Here is a 23819-nt window from a genome sequence, read left to right on the forward strand (position 1 = left end):
CATGTGTCATTGGAAAGCTTAAAATCTACATTTTCAGGGGTAAGAAAAATTTTGAACAGGAGGGCATTTAAAAAAGATCAAATAAATTAAACAGCGAAACCCTATCTGGAGGTGAAAGCACACGAGAGCAGAATTAAAGACGCCACGACTTTAACAAGATATTATCACGGACTTATCTCGTTTCGATCCAAAAACGCCATGTGTCGTGTATTGCTGAGTGTCAAGACACAGCTGGATTTTTTGGGGATTTTATGGGTGAAACTTGGTAATATAACAAGGGTCGTGATGCAGAAATCACAGACATCAAAGAGTGGTCGAGAGTTTCTTTTTACATATTTACCCTTTTAAACATTTTTTTTTTCAATTTTTCTTTGTTTGGATCGATTATTTATCATCTAACATATCGGAGAAAATCGACAGTAACAAAAAAAAAAAAAATACAATTAAGCGATAATTATGAGGTCGATATGCGTGACTTTTTTACAGACGCCTTTTTTTTCATTGTGACGTCATTTGTTTAAAAGTTTAAAATATGCCAGTGAATCATTTTTTAAAGTCTTTTTTTAAAAAAATGAAATATTTAACATCAATTAATGATTCTAAGCTAAAAATGGCAGACATTTTGAATAATAAATACAATTAATTACCTTCGTTTTATGGCTGGGTTGAAACAAAAGCGGTTGCGCGACGTCTGTAAACAGGGGTTACCAGGGTAAAACGGACAAATTAAAAGTAGTTCGGGGGCTTCATGCGCCATAAATCTGCTATGGCAGCATATAGGCGTATTGTTCTATCGAATACAACAGTTCTTTTTGCTTAAAATACAGCAGTTTATTTTAAAGAGGGGTGCAAGAGCAGAAACTGCTTTTTCAGTCGTGTCGGTGTTTTCCGCCATATATATGTAAGTGAGTATTGATGTATATTTTTGTGTCTGTATATATTTGTATGCATGTGTCTGTGTATTTGTATATACAGTTCATATGTGTGTGTGCATATATGTATACGTATGTATAGATATATATGTGTGGATGTGTATATATATGTGTGTTTATGTTTGAATATGTATATTGATATATCATTGTGTAGACACACTGCATATAGGTGTGTGTGTGTGTGTGTGTGTATGATATTTTATTAGAGGGCGGGGCCGGGAGGTTCTGTATCCACACAATGAGTGATAAAAGACAGAAGTAGCCAATTTCAGTTGCTAACTGATGATGCGCCTTGATGGATTAGAATAGAAATGACTATGCTTTGACGTCAGAAACCACCAGGAGACGATCGTATAAAAAGAAGGAAGCCTGCATTTTCCACCCAAAACGCAAAGGCGCATCTACCTGCTCTCCCATCTCTCTTTTGCACTTGGGGAAAAAAGACGCTTCGAAGAGGAAAATGCCACTTTCAAGCAGCTCCACGTCCTCTTCCAAGAGCATCCGCAGAGCCGGCTCGGAATTAGAACGCTCGGACTCCATCACGGTAGGATACGGCAAACTTTTTGCCACTTATCCACCAAAATATGACTTTTTAAAAAGGGGGGAAATATTTCAAAATAATACTGCGTGTGCTGTTATTGCACAAAAAACTGTTCAGTTTTTCCTTTTCCTTCAATTGAAAATTTCTGGTGCGTTTTACCAGTCTCAACGCTTCCCTGGAAGACGGCGGAGTTTGATTGACGACGCGCGCAAGGAGCGCGAAGCCGCAGCCGCTGCGGCAGAAGCGGCGGAAGCCAGCGAGCAGATCGTTTTCGAAGAAGACGACGGAAGAGCCCTCGTCAACCTTTTCTTCACTTTAGCCAGCAACAAGACGCAGTTGCTGTCCAGAACGCTTAAAGTCTTTGAGGTAAGAACCAGACTCGCTTCAAAATATATCTGATTTTACTACAACGCGCCGTAACTTTGACGTATTAACACTTATAACACTCAAACTTCAGAAACACATCAACAAGCTTCCTACGCTTCAATCGGCTTCAACATGTTGGCTGCCATTGACAGTAATAGACGTCCAATTCATTTTGACTTTGGAGGGGCGAATGATCGTTCTTTCGCCTTTTCCCGGTCAAAATGAATTGGAAAGGTGAAAAACCAACCAGACTCGCTTTAAAAAAATAGCAGATTTTAAAATAACACGCTGTAACTTTGCTCTTTTTACACCTAGAGCACTCAAACTTTGGAAACATGTCAACAAGCATCATACGTTTTTATCGGCTATAACGCATTGGCTGCCATTGACGGCGCTAGACGTCCAGTTGGTTTTCACCCTCTCAGTCAAAATGAATTGCATGGGCGCTATCAATGGCACTGAAAGATAGGCATGTACTTCCAGTTCAAATTATTTGGATGTGCGGTATCATTTGTCGGCCATTTCGTGTTGGTGGTATTTGATAAATAATTATATAAAGTGGGATATAAACAATTTTTAATATTTTTATATTCACTGGCAATTTGTAACCGTTAATTTCAGAAGGGGATTATATGTCATTGAGTCATTAGCTACCATTGATGTGACAGACGTCCAATCCATTTTAATGGAAATTGGCTAAAATTATAGTAGATAATTTTGGATGGGAATAGACGTCCAATTCACTTATAAACTGGGAGGGGTTGACAACATGAATAACATTTATAAATGACCATATGATCTAAATATTATGGATTTTATGGAGGGAAACAAAATGGATGTTTTTCTACAAACAATAATAGCTGAAATTAAAAATGAACTTCAACCCCTGAGAGTATCACAAGCATATTTTGGATTTTTCTTGGGGGGGGGGGGGGGGGGGGGGATGATGCTTTTCTTCAAATAATGACTGAAATTAATTTAAAAATCAAATAATAATCTATATATTAACCCATTGGCTGCCTATAAAAATTAGACGTCTAATCCAATTTGACTGAAAATGGTCTAAAATGATAAGAGATTACTTTGCTCCATATTTTGAACAGGGATAAACATCCAATTTATTTAAACTGGGAGGGGTTGGCAGCTAGAATAACATTTATAAATGATCACATGATCACCTGAATATTTGGGATTTTATGGAGGGAAACAAAATGGATGTTGTTGTTTTTTTAACATGCAATGATAGCTGAGATTAAAAAAACAAAAAAACAAACAAACAAACAAACAAACATCAACCCCTGAGATTATCACAATAATCAAAAGATTTTTTTTTATATTTTGGGGGTGAAAAATGTTTTTCTTCAGCTAATGACTGAAACTAATTTAAAAATTAGATAATCTATATTAATCCAATGGCTGCCCATAAAAAGTAGACGTCCAATCCAATTTGACTAGAAGGGCTAAAATGATAGGAGATTAACTTGTTCCATAAATTGGATGTTGATGGACATCCAATTCATTTAAATTGGGAGGTGGTTGGCAGCTAGGATAACATTTATCAATGTTCACAGTGATCACCTGAATATTTTGGATTTTATGGGTAAAGATGGACGGTTTTTCTACTAGGAATGATGGCTGAAAAAATAGACTTCAACCCCTGAGATTATCACAATAATCACAAGAATATTTTGGATTTTTAGCGGGAAGAACTAATGACTAAAACTAATTTAAAAATCTATTAATCCAATGGCTGCCCATAAAAAGTAGTTCCATATTTTGGACGGGGATAGATGTCCAATTCATTTAAACTGGGAGGAATTGGCAGCTAGAATAACATTTTCAAATGATCACCTGAATATTTTGGATTTTATGGAGGAAAACAAAATTGATTTTTTCCACAAGCATTAATGGCTGGAATAAAAAAACAAACAAACAAACAAACAAACAAACAAAAAAACTTTAACCCCTGAGATTATCACGTAAGAATATTTTGGATTTTTGGGGAGAAAAATTAGGTTTTTTTTCAGTTAATGACTGAAATAATTTTTAAAAAATAATAATAAAGAATAATCTACCCAATGGCTGCAAATGACAGCAATAGATATCCAATCCAATTTGACTGAAATTAACGTATTCCGTACTTTAGACAGTGATAGATGCCCATTTCATTTAAACTGGGAGGGGCCCGCGGCAAGAAAAAAAAATCCCCTTCAACCTCAATATTTGTGACTTTGTGGGGAAAATTGATATTTTTCAACAAGCAATGATGGCTGAAATGTATTTAAAAAACAAAAAGAACAAAAATAATCATTTTAATTATAGAATAATAACCTTTATTCATGTGTTGTCATTTGGTTTCTTGTTGCCTTTCAGACATTCGAAGCCAAAATCCATCATTTGGAGACGCGGCCGAGCCGCAAGCAAAAGGACAACTTGCAGAATTTGGAGTATTTTGTGCGATGCGAGGTGCATCTTTCCGACGTCAGCACGCTCATCAGTTCCATTAAGAGGAATGCAGAAGATGTCAAGACGACCAAGGAAGTCAAATGTGAGTCATTCAACACTTGCCATTGTCATTGACGGCCATGCTATACAGTACATACCGTAATTTTCAGACTATAAGCCGCTACTTTTTTCCTTCATTTTGATACCTGTGGCTTATAGTCCAGTGCGGCTTATTTGTTGATTTTTTTTCTATGTAACACTTTATTTGACAGTGGTGTCATAAGACTGTCATAAGATCATCAAAATTATGACATGACACTATCAGGGACATTACTGAATGCTTATGTCATTAAGTGTCATTTGGCAAATTATGTCACTAACTCAATTTTTGTCCATCTTGGATGTTTTGCATCCATTCAAAAGTGAGATCATTTGCTGGATAACACTTAATGACATCTGTTATAAGCATACATGAATGCTCAGGACAGAGACATATCATAATTATGATTGTGTAATGACAGTCTTGGCACCGCTGTCAAATAAAGTGTTAGTAAATACCATAACGAGCAATTGATGAAACAATTGGAACAGTAACTGAAGAAATATTTAGCACAGAACAGGATTCTTGATTGTTATTTACATCTGTAACGCTGCAATGCATGCTAAGAGGCATGTTGGATGTCAACAGCAGGTGGCAGCAGAGGTTGAATGTCTCCACCAAGGGAGCAGTGATGGCCAAATGAAGGTTCTTGAAGCAATAAAGCTTTGCACTAATTGGTTCAAAGTTTAATGATGGTTCATTTGGTCTTATGACAGTCGGTCGTATGATACCGCTGATACAGTGAGGACAGCTGCGGCTTATAGTCCAGTGCAGCTTATCTACGAACAAATGCCGTGTTCGTGCCAAATTTGGTGGGCTGCGGCTTATAGTCAGGTGTGCCTTATAGTGCGAAAATTTGGGTATATGGAATACGTGTGTGTGTGTGTGTGTATGTGTAAAAATTGTTCGATATGCATGTGTGATAAATCATTGGAAAGCTTGAAATTTACATTTTCTGGTGGAAGAAAAATTTTGAACAGGAGGGCATTAAAAAAAATAAAAAAATTAAACAGCAAAACCCTGACTGGAGGCAAGAGCATGAGAGCATCATGGCCGTATTACGGACCGGGCCAATGGGGCCGGCGCCCAGGGGCCCGGAGGGTGGCAGTGTGTGATTTGGGACAGTACTAACCAGTCAAATTGCGTACAGTGCGACTCAAGTGCAGTGCTTTACAGTACACTGCTTTGCAGTGCACCGAGAAAGTACTCGATTTGGGGCACATGGTTAATTTACGTGCGCAACCGCACGTACTTGCAGCAGTACGATCTGAGCACTATGCACGATACTGGTAGTGTTGCCAAAAACAAATCACCAAAAGTGGCTCTCTGAAATGTCCCTAGATTACGTCACAATGTTACTATGATGTCATAACGTCACTGATCTCGAGGGGTACAGTTTCAAGATTGGGGCTAATGTGCGGTGCTGCTTAACCGTGAAATAAGCTTCTGGTGGCAGTGCAGATCTGAAGTTAAATTGAAAATATTTTTGACACTCGAGAGAAAGAGTTTTTTTTTTTTTTTTTTAAGTCGCCAGTCTCACTTCAAAACTTGCTAAATTGCTAGATGAGGTTTTAGTCCTCTGAGTAGGCCAGAAGTCGCTAAATCTAGTGACAAAGTCGCTAAATTGGCAACACTGCATACCGGCGGTATCATGTAGGGGGCAGTCATTCTTATATTAAACTAAATTATAAATTATATTGCAAACTCCTGGCCCTGGGGCCCAGACCCCCCATAATCCGGCCCTGGAGAGCATGAATAAAGAAGCCATGATTTTAGCGAGATATTATCGCGTGCTTACCTCTTTTCGAACCAAAAATTCCATGTATCACTGAGTGTCAAGACACAGCTGTGAATGGCCACAGCTGGATTTCGGGGGGATTTTATGGGTGAAACATGGTCATATGACAAGGGTCGCGATGCAGAAATCGCAGACGTCAAGGAGTGGTTGAGATTTTCTCTTTCATATATTTACCCTTTTAAACTTTTTTTTTTTTTTCAATTTTTCTTTGTATCGATTATTTATCATCTAAAATATTGGGGAAAATGTGACAGTAACAAAAAAAACCAAAACAAATAAGCTGTACTTATGAGGTAGACAGGGCCGGCCCAGGCCATTTGGGGGCCCTAAACAAAATAATGCAAAGGGGCCCGTATTTTTGGCCCACCATTTCGTCGCAGTGTACTGTGAAACCCATACATGCAATCCAACCCATACATCCATATTTTGTATATTAATCAGATTTTGTTGCACTGTATACTCAAAACGTCTCACCCCAAATGATTGTCAGTACTTACAGTAGGTAGCACCAAACATTTTTCTAAAAGAGGAAATAAAGAAGTTAAGGAAGAACTTTTATTTTTTAAAGCTTGTAATCAAGTATCAAAACTCACAAAAGTCAAATAAAGCAAACTGTAGTAAACAAAATAGAATATAATTTAAACAATTGCCAGATTGGGGGCTCCCTAGTGGTCAGGGGCCCTAAGCAGCTGCATAGTCTGCGTATAGGCTGGGCCGGCCCTGGAGGTAGATATTCGTGACTTATTTACAGACACCGTTTTTTTCATTGTGACATCATTTGTTTAAAAGTTTAAAGTATGCGAGTGAATAATTTTTTAAAGTTGCTCTTTTTTTGAACAAAATATTATACATCAATTAATGATTCTAAGCTAAAAATGACATTCATTTCCAAAAAATAAATACAATTGCTTACCTTCTTTTTTTATAGCTGGGTTGAAACAGAAGTGGTTGCGCGACGTCTGTAAACGGGGGTTTCCGGGGTAAAACGGACAAATTCAAAATTGTTCGGGGGCTTAATGCGCCATGAATCTGCTATGGCAACATATAGACATATTGTTCTATCAAATACAAGTTCTTTTGGCTTAAAGTACAGCAGTTTATTTCAAAGAGGGGTGCAAGAGCAGAAACTGCTTTTTCAGCCTTGTTTGTGTTTTCCAGCATATATGGCGGAAAACACTCAGGTGACTTGAAGTTCCGCTCTGAGACCCCCAATTTGGCCAAACTCAAAATTGTCCTATACATATGTGTGATACATCATTGGAAAGCTTAAAATCTCAATTTTCTGGGGAAGAAACATTTTCAACAGCAGGGCATTTAAAAAAAAAAAAACAAAAAACTTAAACAGCAAAACCCTATCTGGAGGTGAGAGCACGCGAGAGAAGAATTACAGATGCCATGACTTGAACGAGATATTATCACGTACTTACCTTGTTTCGATCCAAAAACTTCATGTAAAACGTCTGTGAATGGCCACAGCTGGATTTTTGGGGGATTTTATGGGTGAAACATGATAATTTTAACAAGGTTTGCGATGGATGCAGGAATCGCAGACATCAAGGAGCGGTTAAAAAAACACAACAAAAAGTAAATGTTTACATTATCTTCAATTTTAATATCACTGGTGCACGATAAATATTGGTCCGATAATAGGAATTATGACTTCATCCCGATAAATCCAATAACATTTATAATAGGACCGATAATATATACTGTTCTGGCTTTGCAGTTTACATAATAGTATGGGAAATCAGTTGACCATTTGCGGGGCATTGCTCCCACCTGCTGGTCAGAATAATTCAATGCACCTATTTTTTGTTACAGTAGTTTGGTTCAATCACTTACACATTGCGGTGTCTAGCGGTAGCATTGACAGTCGTGAATGCTTTCTGTTATGTTTCCGCCTCGGAAATATATAAAGTATTTTATGTTTACTATTTCATATGGTTGTGCAAAATACGTTTACTTCTGTGGTAAAGGGTCATATGTACAGAACTTCATAAGTTGTGTTATAGAAGCCAGCCAATGCTTTAGTAGCTCAAGCTAGTGTGCTATGCTATACATACTAGTGTGACCATATTTTGATTTCCAAAAAAGAGGACACTTAGCCCGGCCTCAAGATACTTGAATTTTACTTGGTTTACTCAAAGATGCCTATATCACTTTAATATTTTTAAAGTGTGCCCCCTCACTCTGGGTGGAAAAATGCCGTTTGAAAAAAAATAAAAATAAATAATGACTTAGAAAAAAAAAATAAAAAAATTTATATATATACAGTACTGTGCAAAAGTTTTAGGCTGGTGTGAAAAAAATGATGTAAACTAAGAATGCTTTCACAAATTTAAACAATGATTGTTTATTTTTATCAATTTACAAAATGCTTCTGTTCTGTTCATTCACTGCATTTTGTTAATTGATGAAAATAAACTATTAAAACTTCCATTTTTGAAAGCATTCTTAGTTTACAGCATTTTTTCACACCTGCCTAAAACTTTTGCACAGTACTGTATATATATATGTTTATATATATATATATACATATAATATATAATGCAGACCCATAAAAATGTAGTCCAGTCAATACACATAGACACAGTAGGCTATGCGCCAACTAAACATTTTTATAAATTACTATCACGTCAATTGTCCTTGACAAATTGTTATTCCCATTCAATGTTCTAGACTGCACACAAACAAAAACCGAAATAAACTGACAAACAATTCAACCAGCATGTTTCCAAACGTAGCAGTTAAAAACTACGTTTCCCATAATGCCTAGCGCGGTTTAGCGTACTGATAGCTAGCTGAGGCAAAAATCAAACATAGCTATAAAAGTTTACAATCATTAGCAGCGCAACGATCCGACACCAAACGGGATTTTACAGTCAAAGCTCCGACAGAAGTCAACAGTTGTCATTATATAAGTATTTATCGTAAAAAACTTCAGGCGTTGTGGCCAAATCGTCAACCCAGTAGATGGCGGTAATGCCTCATGATAGGGGTAAACTGCCAACAAAAACAAGAACAACTCCTCCCCTCCCTACCACTAGGAGCCATGTCATCGTAGGCAGGCGCTGCCACCCAGCGGCCGGAGGGATTCTCTTCAAATTGGTTCCGTGAAAAATCATAAAAACCGGACATTTTTATGAATTTATAAAACCCGCCCGGACCACGAGGATACTACGTGAAAGTAGGACTTGTCTGGGCAAAAGAGGACGCTTGGTCACCCTAATACATACAGTATAATAGTTGTGTATATAAGTGGATTGTGCAGTTTGTTGTATATTGAGCATTAAATATGTGTATTTTTCTCTTGTACTTTCACAATATTAAGACGAGTGTCTTCCCATAAAAGCAAGAAAAGACCAAGCCTTGTGGTTTATGGAAGTGCATTCATTCTTAGCTGGCTGTTGGGCAGTGCAGAAGTGAAACGCACTGTTTTGTTCATGTCATTATGAAAAATCTGATGAGATCAAAGGCAAATCTATGTTGAATCCACCACTATTTTTTTAAACCTCCAGGTGTTCAAAAACTCAGGTTATACATTTAAAAAATTATATATTTATCAGGGTTGTTCCGATCATGTTTTTTTACTCCCGATCCGATCCCGATTGTTTTAGTTTGAGTATCTGCCGATCCCGATATTTCCCGATCTGATTGCTTTTTTTTTTTTTGCTCCCAATTCAATTTCAATCATTCCCGATAATTTTTCCCGATCATACACATTTTGGCAATGCAAAAAAAAAAAAAAAAAAAAGAATAAAACTCGGACGAATGTATACATTCAACATACAGTACATAAGTACTGTATTTGTTTATTATGACAAGAAATCCTCAAGTTGGCATTTATATTATTAACATTCTTTCAGTGAGAGGGATCCATGGATAGAAAGACTTGTAATTCTTAAAGGATAAATGTGACTTTGTATATTGTGACTAAATATTTCCATCTAGTGTATTTGTTGAGCATTCAGTAAATGATAATGTAGCCATTTAACTGTTCCGCCCAAATGCATGATGGGAAGTGCAGCCATGACTGTGCTTAGTGGCACCAATTGATATATCTTCTCTGCGTTGGGAAGTAACATAGGGTGTTAAGGAAAAGATCAATTGCTACCTTGCCTCTCCACATTGCTTCCCACGATATTTCTAATCGTAGGGAGAGGGATTGTAAGGCTTTAGCCATTTAAAACAAGGCTCCAAAGGCTGCCAAAATTCACTGTACTCATTTTACACTGCCTTTTAGCTCTCTATATAGGTAAAATGGCACCATTACAGATTGAGCGCAACAATGCGTGAGTGGGTCATGCAGCGCATTCATTAATTGCGTGAAATATTTTAACGTGATACATTTTTTTAAAAATTAATTACGGCCGTTATCAGGATAAATTTGATACCCCTACCGTAACATATGATGTCTGTAACGTTGAATACAATTAGAAAATGATTTAATTAAAAAATATACAGTATATACTTTAAAAAAAGGCATGTCCGATATTTTTTTGCCGATTCTGATACTTTGAAAATGACGTGATTGGACCCGATCGATGCAAATCGATCGGGACATCTCTAATATTTATTATCGATTATCTGTATCGGCTTTGAGGAGCAGGAAGTTATCGATATCGGTATCGGTTTCAAAAAATTGATATCATGCACCCCTATTTAACATACATCCTTTGTTCTTAAGTAGTTCAAATTGAGATTTGGCATTTAGTATGTGAGGAAATGAGGGAAAATAAAAATTAGGAGATTGAGGTTGGGGCTATAGCGGTTTTTGTTCAATTCTATTTTGCAAATCATTGAAAAAATACAATTTTGAATGAAAATCACTTTTTGTATGCGTTAAAGAAATAACTGACCAAAACAGTTTTCTTTGCATTTCAGTAGTTTTGACCGCCCCTCCCCCAAATTAAAAAAAAAAAAAAAAAAAAAAAAAAAAAAAAGAAATTTCTGGCTCCTTGGCGACCTTCACGTCGGGGAGTTCCGGCAAGAAATTCTACCCACTTTCACCCCTGGTAGAGGTTGCAACCCAATTCTGAGAAACTTTCACTTGTGCAACCGCTTTATTACATCAATTTATTTGAACTTCCTTCTCTTGAAAAGATGAGCAAATCATTTGGGTTGCACTTCTTCAAAAGTTTGGCAATCAGACATCTTAGCCTCATTTTTGTGTGTGTATTTATATTTATATATACAGTGGGGAGAACAAGTATTTGATACACTGCCAATGGGTTTTCCCATTGGGACAACACTGACAAAATGACACTTTGCCACAATGAAAAGTAGTCTGTGTGCAGCTTAGATAATAGAGTTCATTTATTTTGCCCTTAAAATACAGCCATTAATATTAGGGCTGTCAAAATTATCGCGCTAACGGGCGTTAATTAATTTTCTTAATTAATCACGCTAAAATATTTGACGCAATTACCGCACATGCCCCGCTCAAACAGATTAAAATGACAGCAGTGTCTTGTCCACTTGTTACTTGTGTTTTTTGTCTCCCTCCGCTGGCGCTTTGGTGCGACTGATTTTTATGGGTTGAGCATTGTGTAATTATTAGCATCAACAATGGCGAGCTACTAGTTTATTTTTTGATTGAAAATTTTACAAATTTTATTAAAACGAAAATATTAAGAGAGGTTTTAATATAAAATTTCTATAACTTGTACTAACATTTATCTTTTAAGAACTGCAAGTCTTTCTATCCCCTGGCAACAAAAGTGAGTACACCCCTTTGAAAAAAAAAAACGTACATTCCTAAATGTCCAAACTGAGTACTGCTTGTCATTTTCCCTACAAAATGTCATGTGACTCATTACATGAGTGCTGTCAGCATTGCTGCAGAGATTGAAGAGGTGGGGAGTCAGACCATACGCCGCACTCTACATCAAATTGATGTGCATGGCTGTCACCCCAGGAGGAAGGCTCTTCTGAAGACGGTACACAAGAAAGCCCGCAAACAGTTTGCTGAAGACATGTCAACAAAGCACATGGATTACTGGAACCATGTCCTATGGTCTGATGAGACGGGCGGGCTTTCTTCAGAAGAGGCTTCCTCCTGGGGTGACAGCCATGCACACCAATTTGATGTAGAGTGCGGCGTATAGTCTGACCACTAACAGGCTATTGTCTGTTGTGGACTGGACAGGAGAATTTAGGTGTTACTGTTGTCAGGGCAACCAGAGTTTAGGGTTTTGCCATCCTCAGCGCCATGTGAGTGCTGAGTGTTCACTTCTCAGTCGCAGGTTCCTCTGTTATCAGATGTTACTTGTGGGAGGGGAAGATGTCCTTCCATTGTTCTGGACTGTCCATTGTTGGTTACCAGAAGAGTTGATGGCAGCTTTCAGTGGGCTTGTAGAAGTCTTGCGCCATCAGCGTCAGTCTCGCTTAGTCAGCTGCATAATGCGCGTGTTGGGCTTGCGTAGTCAGTAGGCATCCTGTATCTGTTATGCTCTCATTTGCCCGTTGTCTTGGCGCTGCAAATCCCAACCACTCCAAGTCCAACTACTCATAATACCAAATATATTCTCCTTGCATTCTTAATCTATGGTTTAAGTGCTATTCAGTTTTATATTGGGTGTGTTAGAGTAATACAAACAGTCAAATAGTAAATATGGAAAAGGATGCTATTCCCTTCACTATCTCCTTACCTACCTCCCTACCTACCTTCCTGCCACCCTTCTTCCCTACCCCGGTCCCACAATCCCTACATACTGTACCTACTTTCCGCTCTCTCTATCTACCGCCCTACCTACATACCAACCTACCTACCTACTGCGCCCATCCTTCCCTCCCTCCCAACCACCCTCCCACAAATCTTACCTACCTAGCAACCTTCTTCCCTACCTCCCTCCCACAATCCCTACCCACATACTTTCCTCGCTCTCTAGCTGTCGTCCTCCCACCCTCCCTCCCTACCTACCTACTGCCCTCCTTCCCTACCTAACGACCGACCTCTCCCAACCTTCCTCTCAAAATCTCTCCCACAATCCCTACCTACCTACCTACCTACCTACCTACCTACCTACCTACCTACCTACCTACCTACCTACCTACCTACCTACCTACATCTACACTACAGTATCTACCAAACGTACTGCGCCCTTACCCTTCTTCACTCCCTCCCAATCACCCTACCACAATCCTTACCTACCAACTTATCTCTGTACCTCCCTCCCTCAAACCTTACCTACCTACCTACCTACCTACCTACCTACCTACCTACCTACCTACCTACCTACCTACCTACCTACCTACCTACCTACCTACCTACCTACCTACCTACCTACCTACCTACCTACCTACCTACCTACATCTACACAACAGTATCTACCTACCTACCTACCGTCCCGAATCTGCCCTTTTTTCTTCCAGTTCACTGGTTTCCCAAGAAAATCTCCGACTTGGACAAATGTCACCATCTGATCACCAAATACGACCCGGACTTGGATCCCGAACATCCCGTGAGTATGACCTCGCTCGACAAATCCATTATTCTCGTCGTTAGTTGTCATAGTCGTTCTTAACAACAACAACAAAAATCACGAAACAGGGCTTCACGGACCCCGTCTACAGAGAGAGGAGAAAAACCGTGGCCGACATCGCCTTCGGATACAGACAGTAAGAGACGGCGGCCATTCTGAAATGGACCTCAGCCACCATGTCAACCTTTGTTGTTCTTTTGGCAGCGGCGATTCCATTCCCAGAGTGGAATACACAGAAGCGGAGATTGCCACTTGGTGAGTTTGATGTGTCTTTCACGGCTATTTTGCTCCGCGCTTTTCCGCTCGGGCGACGCTATCTGAAGTTGCGCGTTAGCGCGGGCGGGCTGTCATTCCGACAAATTGGTTTTGTGTTGAAATGTCGTCGATCCTGTTTGTTTGAACTCCAGTTTCAAAACGGATCTAAAAGCAGTCGGGAAAACGCAAAACGGATCTAAAAGCAGTCGGGAAAACGACACAGCGGCATTTTGTCACGTTTAGCTTCAAAACACTATATAATATCTGGAGAGACACTGTTTTGCTTTTAATTTGAAGGTTCAACATTTCAAATTCAGATTTCAAATTTTGATTCATGATTATGATTTATATTTTAGTTTTGGATGACATATTTCGATTTCAGATCACAGATTTCGATTTTAAGATTTAAATTTGAAGATGAAAGATTTCAAATTCAGGTGAAAGATTTTGATACAAGATTTCAAATTTAGATTTGAGAGTTAGATTTTAGATTTAAGATTGATGCTTCAGATTTTGATTTTAGATATAGATTCTAATTAGAATTCATTTTAATTTTGAACAGAAGATTAAAGATTTCAAAATTTGGATGAAAAAATTTGGTATAGATTTATAGTTCAATTTTTGATTCAGTTTCAGTTTATTCGCACATCATCAAATACAGTACATAATCATACGCTAGCAGTTCACATGTTAAAATGGGCAAATAGGACACTCCAAAGAAGCTAATAGGATTCAAGATTTAATTTGGATAAATAATAGATTTCAAATTCATATTTAAAATTTAGATTTTAAATATTTAATTTGAATATTAAAGACTTCCAGATCAGATATAAGATTTTAATATAAATAAAATCGGATTTAGATTTTGATTTAAGATTCAATTTTGATTGGAGATTTAGATTTTAAAATTTTCATTTGACGATTAAAAATGTCAAGATTTTGATATAAATGTGTTTTTAATTACACATTTAGATTTGATTTCAGATTTCTATTTGAAGATTTAAATTTGAACACTGTAAGATTTCAAATTTAGATGGAAGACCGGTATAAGGTTTCACATTTAGATTTCAGATTTATAGTTCAAATTTTTGTTTAAGATTTGAAGATTTAGATTTGAAAAATTTGATTTCAATTTCAGATTTAAGATTTAGATTTTTTATTTTTTTAATTGAACATCAAAGACTTCAAATTCAGATTCAAGATTTTGATTTAAGGTTGAGATTTAAATTTCAGTTTTACACTTCAGATTTAGATTTTAAGATTTAATCTTGAAGATTAAAGATTTCAAATTCAGACTAAAGATTTTGACATAAGATTTGAGATTTAAATTTGAGATTTCAGATTTATTGTTCAAATTTGGAGATTTAGCTTTTGAGATTTGAAAAATTATAAATTTCGGATTCAGATTTAAGATTTCGGATTCAGATTTCAACTTTCAGATTTAGATTTTTGAATTTAGATGTTAGATTTTAGATATAGATTTAATTTTTGAGATTAGATCAGATTAGATACAACATCTCATCTCGATGACATGGCAGTGAATGAGACAATCGCAAAATTCATAGAGAGGAAAGAAAGTAGTGACTCTAAAAAAAAGTACGGTAAAACAGAGATATGCTAAATGGATGACAACAGAGGACAACTGGCGCAGGAGATGAACAAATGAAGGATTTTTCTAATCCTCCGCTTCCTCGGCAGGAGAGAAGTCTACTTGACACTGCGGGACTTGTACAGCAGCCATGCCTGCAGCGAATACCTGGAGTCCTTCCGTCTCCTGGAAAAGCATTGCGGCTACAGTCCGGACAACATCCCTCAGCTGGAAGACGTGTCCCGCTTCCTCAAAGGTACCAAAGACGTCGAAACGTCCCGTCCCGAGCGGTACCTGACCTGCCGGCGCCCGTTTTAGAACGCACCGGTTTTATGCTGCGTCCGGTGGCGGGTCTCCTCTCGGCGCGGGACTTCCTGGCCAGTTTGGCCTTCCGGGTCTTTCAGTGCACGCAGTACATCCGCCACGGATCGTCGCCCATGCATTCCCCGGAGCCGTGAGTAGACATCTTTTCCCCTCATTTCTACTTTTCACTTGAAATTGTGGACATTTGTTCAAAATCATTTTCTCTTTTCAGCGACTGCATCCACGAACTTTTAGGCCACGTTCCAATGCTGGCCGACCGCACCTTTGCACAGTTTTCCCAGGTAAGGCCAATCAAGACAAACCAACCGATATTCACTGCCATTGACAGCGATAGACGTCCAATCCATTTTGACAGTCAAAATGGATTGGGCATCAATGGCAATTGACAGATTAAAAATATAAAGAAATATCAAGAATATTTACTGGTTTTATTTTTGCTCTAGTTTTAAATTTTTGTTTTTTTATTCTTTTTTAAATAAAAATTATTTTTTAAAATTTACTCTTTTTATTTTTGCGCTAGTTTAAATGTTTTGTTTATTTATTCTTTTTTTAAATAAAAATTCTTTTTAAAATTAAATGAATAAATAGGAGAATATTTGCTGTTTTTATTTTTGCTCTAGTTTAAAATGTTTGCTTATTTATTCTTTTTTAAATACAAATTATTTTAAAAATGAAATGAATAAATAGGAGAATATTTACTGTTTTTTATTTTTGCTTTAGTTTTAAATTTTTATTTTATTAAATAAAAATTATTTTAAAAATTAAATGAATAAATAGGAGAATATTTACTGTTTTCCTTTTTGCTCTAATTATATATATGTATATACATGTATATATATTTTTTAATTCAATGTATATACATGTATATATATATTTTTAATTCAATAAATTGGAGAATATTTCCTATGGTTTTTTTTTTGTCGAATTATTATTTATTTGTTTTTTTTATCTTTTTTTTATCAAAAAGAATTAAAATTTTGAATAAATGGGAGAATATCGTTTTTATTTTTGCTGCAATTTTTTTTTTTTTTTATCTTAAGTGAAGCGGAGAATATCGATTTTTTTTTAAATTAAATAAATTGGACAATATGTTCTAATTATGAAGTTTTTGTTGATGATCGATGAATGATTTAAAAATTAAAACGGAAGCATATTTACAATTTGTATTTTTGCTGTAATTGTTAGTTTTTGTTTTTATTTTTTGATTTCAAAAAATTTAGATTTAGGAAAATATTATTTATAAAATATAGATTTTATTTTTGGTTGTATATATATATATTAGAAACAATAGAAACAATTAAATAGAATTTTAAAAATGATATAATTCGAATAGTTTTTACATATTTATATTAGGTTATTTATAAATTTTGTGTCATTTTTAAGTATAGAAAAAATATTATTTACAGCTTTCCTTTTTATTAAAAAAATCTCTCAATTCATAAAGTAAAATACATTTTTAAAAATATAAATAAATAGAAGGAAATGTTACAGATTTTTGTTTTTCAAAAAATATAAATATAAAAAAGAGGATATTTACTTTCATTACTTTTTCGTTTGAGTAATTTTCCTTTTTCAAATCAATGAAATAAAATGATATTATTATCATAAAACATGAAACGCCCAATCCGTCCAACCAGTCCAAACGGATTGGACGTCTGTCACCGTCAAAGATGAAGAAATTGTGGTTTCTTTTTCTCCAGAGTCTTGGCTTGGCATCACTGGGAGCTTCAGAAGAGGATATTGAGAAACTCTCCACAGTAAGACTCCAAATGTAAAATGTTGTCATTGCAAACGTCTTATTCATTTGAATCCGTCAGCTCTACTGGTTCACCGTGGAGTACGGTTTATGCAAACAAAATGGCGAAGTGAGAGCCTACGGCGCCGGCCTGCTTTCTTCTTACGGAGAACTCCTGGTAGGTTGTCATAGAGCCCCCAAAATGAAATATATTTCTTGAAATAAATACTTCATCGAGTCATTAAATCATTAAAACTGGAATGCATTTTAAGGTCACTAAAATCAACAGGAAATAACCTAAACTCAATAGGAATCAATTAACACTCAAATCAGCAGGACTGGGTTATTTATCAAGAATGGATTTTTTCTTTTTTAGTTCCTCGTATTTAAATGACGTTTTAATTTTCCATCCGCACGTGCAGCACTCGCTCTCCGACGAACCCGAGACCAGGGAGTTTGACCCGGAAGCGGCGGCGGTGCAGCCCTACCAAGACCAGACCTACCAGCCCGTCTACTTTGTTTCCGAGAGTTTTGCCGACGCTAAGGAGAAATTCAGGTAAAAAAACCCATAGACTGTGAAAAAGGAAAAAAATCAGTCGTATTGTAAATTGAAAAAAGGATATTAATTCATTAATTTATATGGTTTTGTAAATTAAGAATATATTATATATTTTTGTTTTGTTTATATACTTTTTATGGACTGTATAATATATATATTTTGTAATTTTCAAATATATTTGATTATATATTTATATGCTTTCTTTGTACTCTATTAAAATATATATATATTTTGTAAGTTTAGAATATATTGAACTATTTTTATTCATATTAATACATTTATGTATATAACATTTGTACATGTTTCAAAAGATTACATAATTATTAGGGCTGTCAAAATTATCGCGTTAACGGGCGGTAATTAAATTTTTTAAAAAATTAATCACGTTAAAATATTTGACGCAATTAACGCACATGCCCCGCTCAGACAGTACAGTGAAATGCCCACTTGTTAATTGTGTTTTATGGAGTTTTGCCGCCCTCTGCTGGCGCTTGGGCGCGACTGATTTTATAGGCTTCAACACCCATGAGCATTGTGTGGGTAATTATTGACATCAACAGTGGCGGGCTACTAGTTTATTTTATGACTGAAAAGTTTACAAATTTTATTAAAACGAAAACATTAAGAGGGGTTTTAAAATATAATTTCTATAACTTGTACTAACATTTATCTTTTAAGAACTACATGTCTTTCTATCCATGGATCGCTTTAAGAGAATGTTAATAATGCCATCTTGTTGATTTATTGTTATGATAAACAAATACAGTACTTATGTTGAATGTATATATCTGTCTTGTGTCTTATCTTTCCATTCCAACAATAATTTACACAAAAATATGGCATATTTTAGAGATGGTTTGAATTGCGATTAATTACGATTAATTCATTTTTAAGCTGTAATTAACGCAACTAAAAATTTTAATCATTTGACAGCCCTAATAATTATATGTGTGGTATAATATGTATATATATATATATATATATATATATATATATATATATATATATATATATATATATATATATATATATATATATATATATATATATATATATATATATACATATATACACACACACACACGCACATATATATATATATATGTTAATATATATATATATGTATATATAAATTCTAAAATTACAGCGTGTATATGTATGTATTAGGGCTGTCAAAATTATCGCGTTAACAGCCGGTTATTAATTTTTTAAATTAATCACGTTAAAATATTTGACGCAATTAACGCACATGCCCCGCTCAAACAGATTAAAATGACAGAACAGTTTCATGTCCACTTGATACTTGTGTTTTTTGTCTCCCTCTGCTGGCGCTTTGGTGCGAGTGAATTTATGGGTTTAAGCACCATAATGTAATGTAATTATTGACATCACCAATGGCGAGCTACTAGTTTATTTTTTGATTGAAATTTTTACAAATTTATCAAAACGAAAACATTAAGGGGGTTTTAATATAAAATTTCTATAACTTGTACTAACACTTATCTTTTAACAACTACAAGTCTTTCTATCCATGGATCGCTTTAACAGAATGTTAATGTTAATGCCATCCTGTTGATTTATTGTTATAATAAACAAATACAGTACTTATGTACCATATGTTGAATGTATATATCCATCTTGTGTCTTGTGTCTTTCCATTCCAACAATAATTTATAGAAAAATATGGCATATTTTAGAGATGGTTTGAATTGCGATTAATTACGATGAATTCATTTTTAAGCTGTGATTAACTCGATTGAAAATTTTAATCGTTTGACAGCCCTAGTATGAATATATATATTTTAATTGTTATATTAATACATTTACATATATAACATATTATTTTAAAAAATTATATAATTATATGTACTGTATAACATATGTACATTTTGTAATTTTAGAATATATATATATATATATATATATTTTTTTAAATATATATTTATATATTTTATATCTATTGTATAATACATATATTTTGCAATTTTGGAATGTTTTTTGTTATATATTTATGTATTTTCCATGGACTCTATTAATATATATATTTAATTTCTTATATTATCTATTAGTATTTTTATTAAAAATCATGCATTTATGTGTACAGCATTGCAATTTTAGCATAATATTTTATGTTTTTATTTATATCTATACATTTTTGTATAAAACATTTTATATACATTTAAAAATTATTATATTCAATCGTTCATTTTCCATGCCGCTTATCCTCACGAGGGTCGCTAAATTATGGTATCATTTATAATTTATATACTGTATATATTTGGTATATTTATTAATATGATAGGATGATATAATGAAATGCATTGAAAATCAGTCCTTTCAACAATATTTTTCACTGTCATATAAAATTTTTTTTAAAAAATCTAAATACATTGACTTCATAATGACATCAGACATGAATTTCAAAAGAAAAGAATTCTGTAACCCTTGAATTTTACACTATTATTTTGGCAAAAGTACTGTTTTATCCCCCATAGTAAAATTGAATCACTTTAATGTTCTTTCACTGCATGAAAAAAAAAAAGAAAATGTTCAATTGATAGTAAATTTTGGTTAAAAATGATAGTTTGGCATTGAAGCATTTGTGATTTTTTTTTTTTTTTTTTCCCACCCGTGCATGTGCCTCCACCAGGACGTTCATGGCAGGGATCCGCCGACCCTTCTCCGTCCACTTTGACCCGTACACGTGCAGCATCGAGGTCCTGGACAACCCCTTGAAGATTCAAGGAGGCCTGGAAAGACTCAAGGACGAGCTGAAGATGCTGACCGACGCCCTCAACGTTTTGGCCTGAAAACTAAACCTTCCGTTATATTTCACTCGTTCGCTGCCATTTGCCATACCGGACGTCCAATTGTACGGCATCTAAAAAAAATATTCTAGGAGACACCCTGTTGATTTTCAGTCACTTCCTGTTCATTTTGAGGCATTTACGGGTCACTTGATTTGGGGTTACATTAGGTTCATTTGGGGGCATTTATGAATCAATTCCAATTCATTTTGGGTGACTATATTTTCATTTTGGGAAGGGCCACTTCTTGTTAAGTTTGGGGGCGTTTGCGGGTCACTTTGGGGTCACTTCCTGTTCATTCTGGGTAACTTCTTGTCAATTCGAGGGTATTTACGGGTCACTTTCTGTTGATTTTGGCTCACATCCTGTTGATTTTCCAGTTTATGTCCAACGAATCGATTTGATGTGTGACAAATAGTTCAAAATAAGGAAACATGAAGTCAAAATGAAAGATATGTATATAAAAGAGAGTATGTTATATGGTTGAATCATCCGATGATACATCTGCAAATGGAGCTTGTACAGTATATATATTCATATCAATGTACGTACTGTCTGTCAAATGCTGGATGGGAGTGAAGTATTTTGCCTGTTATTATTTCATGTGATTTTCCTATTTATGTTGCTGTTTCCACGCATCATTCACAAAAAATGGAATTAAATGAGCGCTCATCTGAGGAGCTGTTGGTTGTTGCTTGATTAAAAATGAAAAGCACACCTATCTGGGATGAATGGGGTCATTTTTTTTTCATGCTAGGAGAGGTTTTTGGCAGAGCACAAATGTACTGTGCAAATATTGGTGTCAGTTATATGTTTGATAAGTGTAATTTAACAGCCAGTGAAGATTAATTAATACATCCAAATCTAAAAACAAAAATCTTAGCCATCCGAACACCAATATCTAATACATCAATTAAAATAATAATAGTTAAAAAAAAAAAAAATCTTATGTGACAGTCTTGATTCTCACAGCAATGAATTATAAAATGAAACTAGCCCTGCAAGCAGGACCCAATGGGCCTGAGGGGGAGCGTATCGATTTCTCCAATTGCTTTTCGGTGATTTTTTTGGGGGGGGATGCTAAATCCATTTGGCCTACTCTTCGACGTAATGTCAAAAAAGCAAGGGTCCTTTTCATTTGCCATGAAAAAAGAATAATACAAGGAAATAAGACATAACAACCACCTAATAATAATAATTAGGGGTGTCAAACGATTAAAAAATTTAATCGAGTTAATTACAGCTTAAAAATGAATTAATCCTAATTAATCGCAATTCAAACCATCTATAAAATATGCCATATTTTTCAGTAAATTATTGCTGGAATGGAAAGATAAGACATAAGATGGATATATACATTCAACATACGGTACATAAGTACTGTATTTGTTTATTATAACAATAAATCAACAAGATGGCATTACCAGTATTAACATTCTGTTAAAGCGATCCATGGATAGAAAGACTTGTAGTTCCTAAAAGATAAATGTTAGTACAAGTTATAGAAATTTTATATTAAAACCACTCTTAATAAAATTTGTAAAATTTTCAATCAAAAAATAAACTACCGTATTTTTCGGACTATAAGTCGCGGTTTTTTTCATATTTTGGCTGGGGGTGCGACTTATACTCAGGAGCGACTTATGTGTGGAATTATTAACACATTATGATATAATTTCACATGTTATTTTGGTGTTTTGCAGTGACACTGATGGTTTTGTAAAGTTGTTAGCATGTTGTTATGCTATAGTTATCTGAATAACTCTTTATAGCTATGGCCACGTTCGCGTTCTGCCTTTGGCAGTGTATGTTCAATTGTGTTATTGACTTTTTTATCTTGAAATGGATGCATTTAGTTTGTGGCGCTTTCACGCGCACGTGAGGGCGCACTCGCACTTGTTTACGTGACACGCCAGAAGAAGACGGACAGCTACGTAGCTCTGAGTGAGCGAGTGGGCGAGTTAGCTAGAGAGAAGAGACGGATGCGAACCTACTTTCATTGTTTATGCTTTGAAATCATCTCTACAGAGGCAACGCCTGCGTGTATCATCTTTTCTGTTGTTGTTGTGTGTTTTCCACCTGCGATCGGACACTTAGAGCCAGTTGTGTGGCTGTTTGAACGATGTGCTAATGATAGCGAACGCATGCTAACCTGTTACTTATTACTAATAGTACCTAATTATCATTCTATTTCATTCCTCCTGACCACCAGAGGGCGGTGCTTAGCACCTGGATATCTAGGTGTGCGCAGCACAAAGGTCGAGAATAAAATGACAACAAAGTCACGCCAGTGGGCGTGACCTGGGTGACGTCACAGACCAGTATAAGGCACACGCGTTTCCTGTCACTCAGACTCCTTGCGAGTACATTCCGAAAAGGAACTATTGCTGGGTGAGCGTGTGCCTTATACTGGTCTGTGACGTCACCCAGGTCACGCCCACCGGCGTGACTTTGTTGTCATTTTATTCTCGACCTTTGTGCTGCGCACATGTAGATATCCAGGTGCTAAGCACCGCCCTCTGGCGGTCAGGAGGAATGAAATAGAACCCTAGTTACAGAAGTAACTCTTGTTTATTTACGTTGATGTGAACCTGTTTTCTATCGAGGACCAAATTGATTCAGCAAATTATACGAACGTCCAGCATTGTCTTTTGGGAGTTCGCTGTATAGCCAGGACCGAGCCGTAGCGTAGGAAAGTATATTCACATTTTGTTGTTCATGCACTGTACACTGTATATTTATTTAGCATGTTGTTCTCTATTGTATTTTTATATTAAATTGCCTTTCAAGATGACATGTCTGTTCTATGTGTTGGATTTTATCAAGTAAATTTCCCCCAAAAATTCGACTTATACTCCGGTGCGACTTGTATATGTTTTTTTCCT

At 35.7% G+C, this 23819-nt stretch overlaps 1 protein-coding gene across 2 annotated transcripts; it reads left to right on the forward strand.

Annotated features, from left to right (window-relative positions):
- The first annotated feature begins 963 nt into the window (after window positions 1-963).
- On the forward strand, window positions 964-21700 carry th (tyrosine hydroxylase). Of its 2 annotated transcripts, XM_057836534.1 has the most exons (13): window positions 964-1476; window positions 1636-1839; window positions 4213-4387; window positions 13557-13645; window positions 13735-13802; window positions 13871-13921; window positions 15620-15765; window positions 15828-15963; window positions 16045-16114; window positions 17534-17590; window positions 17651-17746; window positions 17991-18124; window positions 20778-21700. In XM_057836534.1, exons 1-13 carry the CDS (start codon window positions 1393-1395, stop codon window positions 20935-20937), a joined length of 1470 nt encoding a protein of 489 aa, XP_057692517.1. In that variant the 5' UTR covers window positions 964-1392; the 3' UTR covers window positions 20938-21700. The 2 variants fall into 2 exon arrangements, with proteins under 2 accessions (XP_057692517.1, XP_057692516.1); XM_057836533.1 differs by having other exon boundaries at window positions 964-1839.
- The last annotated feature ends 2119 nt before the right edge of the window (window positions 21701-23819 follow it).

The sequence above is a fragment of the Corythoichthys intestinalis genome, chromosome 5 (assembly GCF_030265065.1).
Source record: "Corythoichthys intestinalis isolate RoL2023-P3 chromosome 5, ASM3026506v1, whole genome shotgun sequence".
NCBI classification, from domain to species: Eukaryota; Metazoa; Chordata; class Actinopteri; order Syngnathiformes; family Syngnathidae; genus Corythoichthys; species Corythoichthys intestinalis.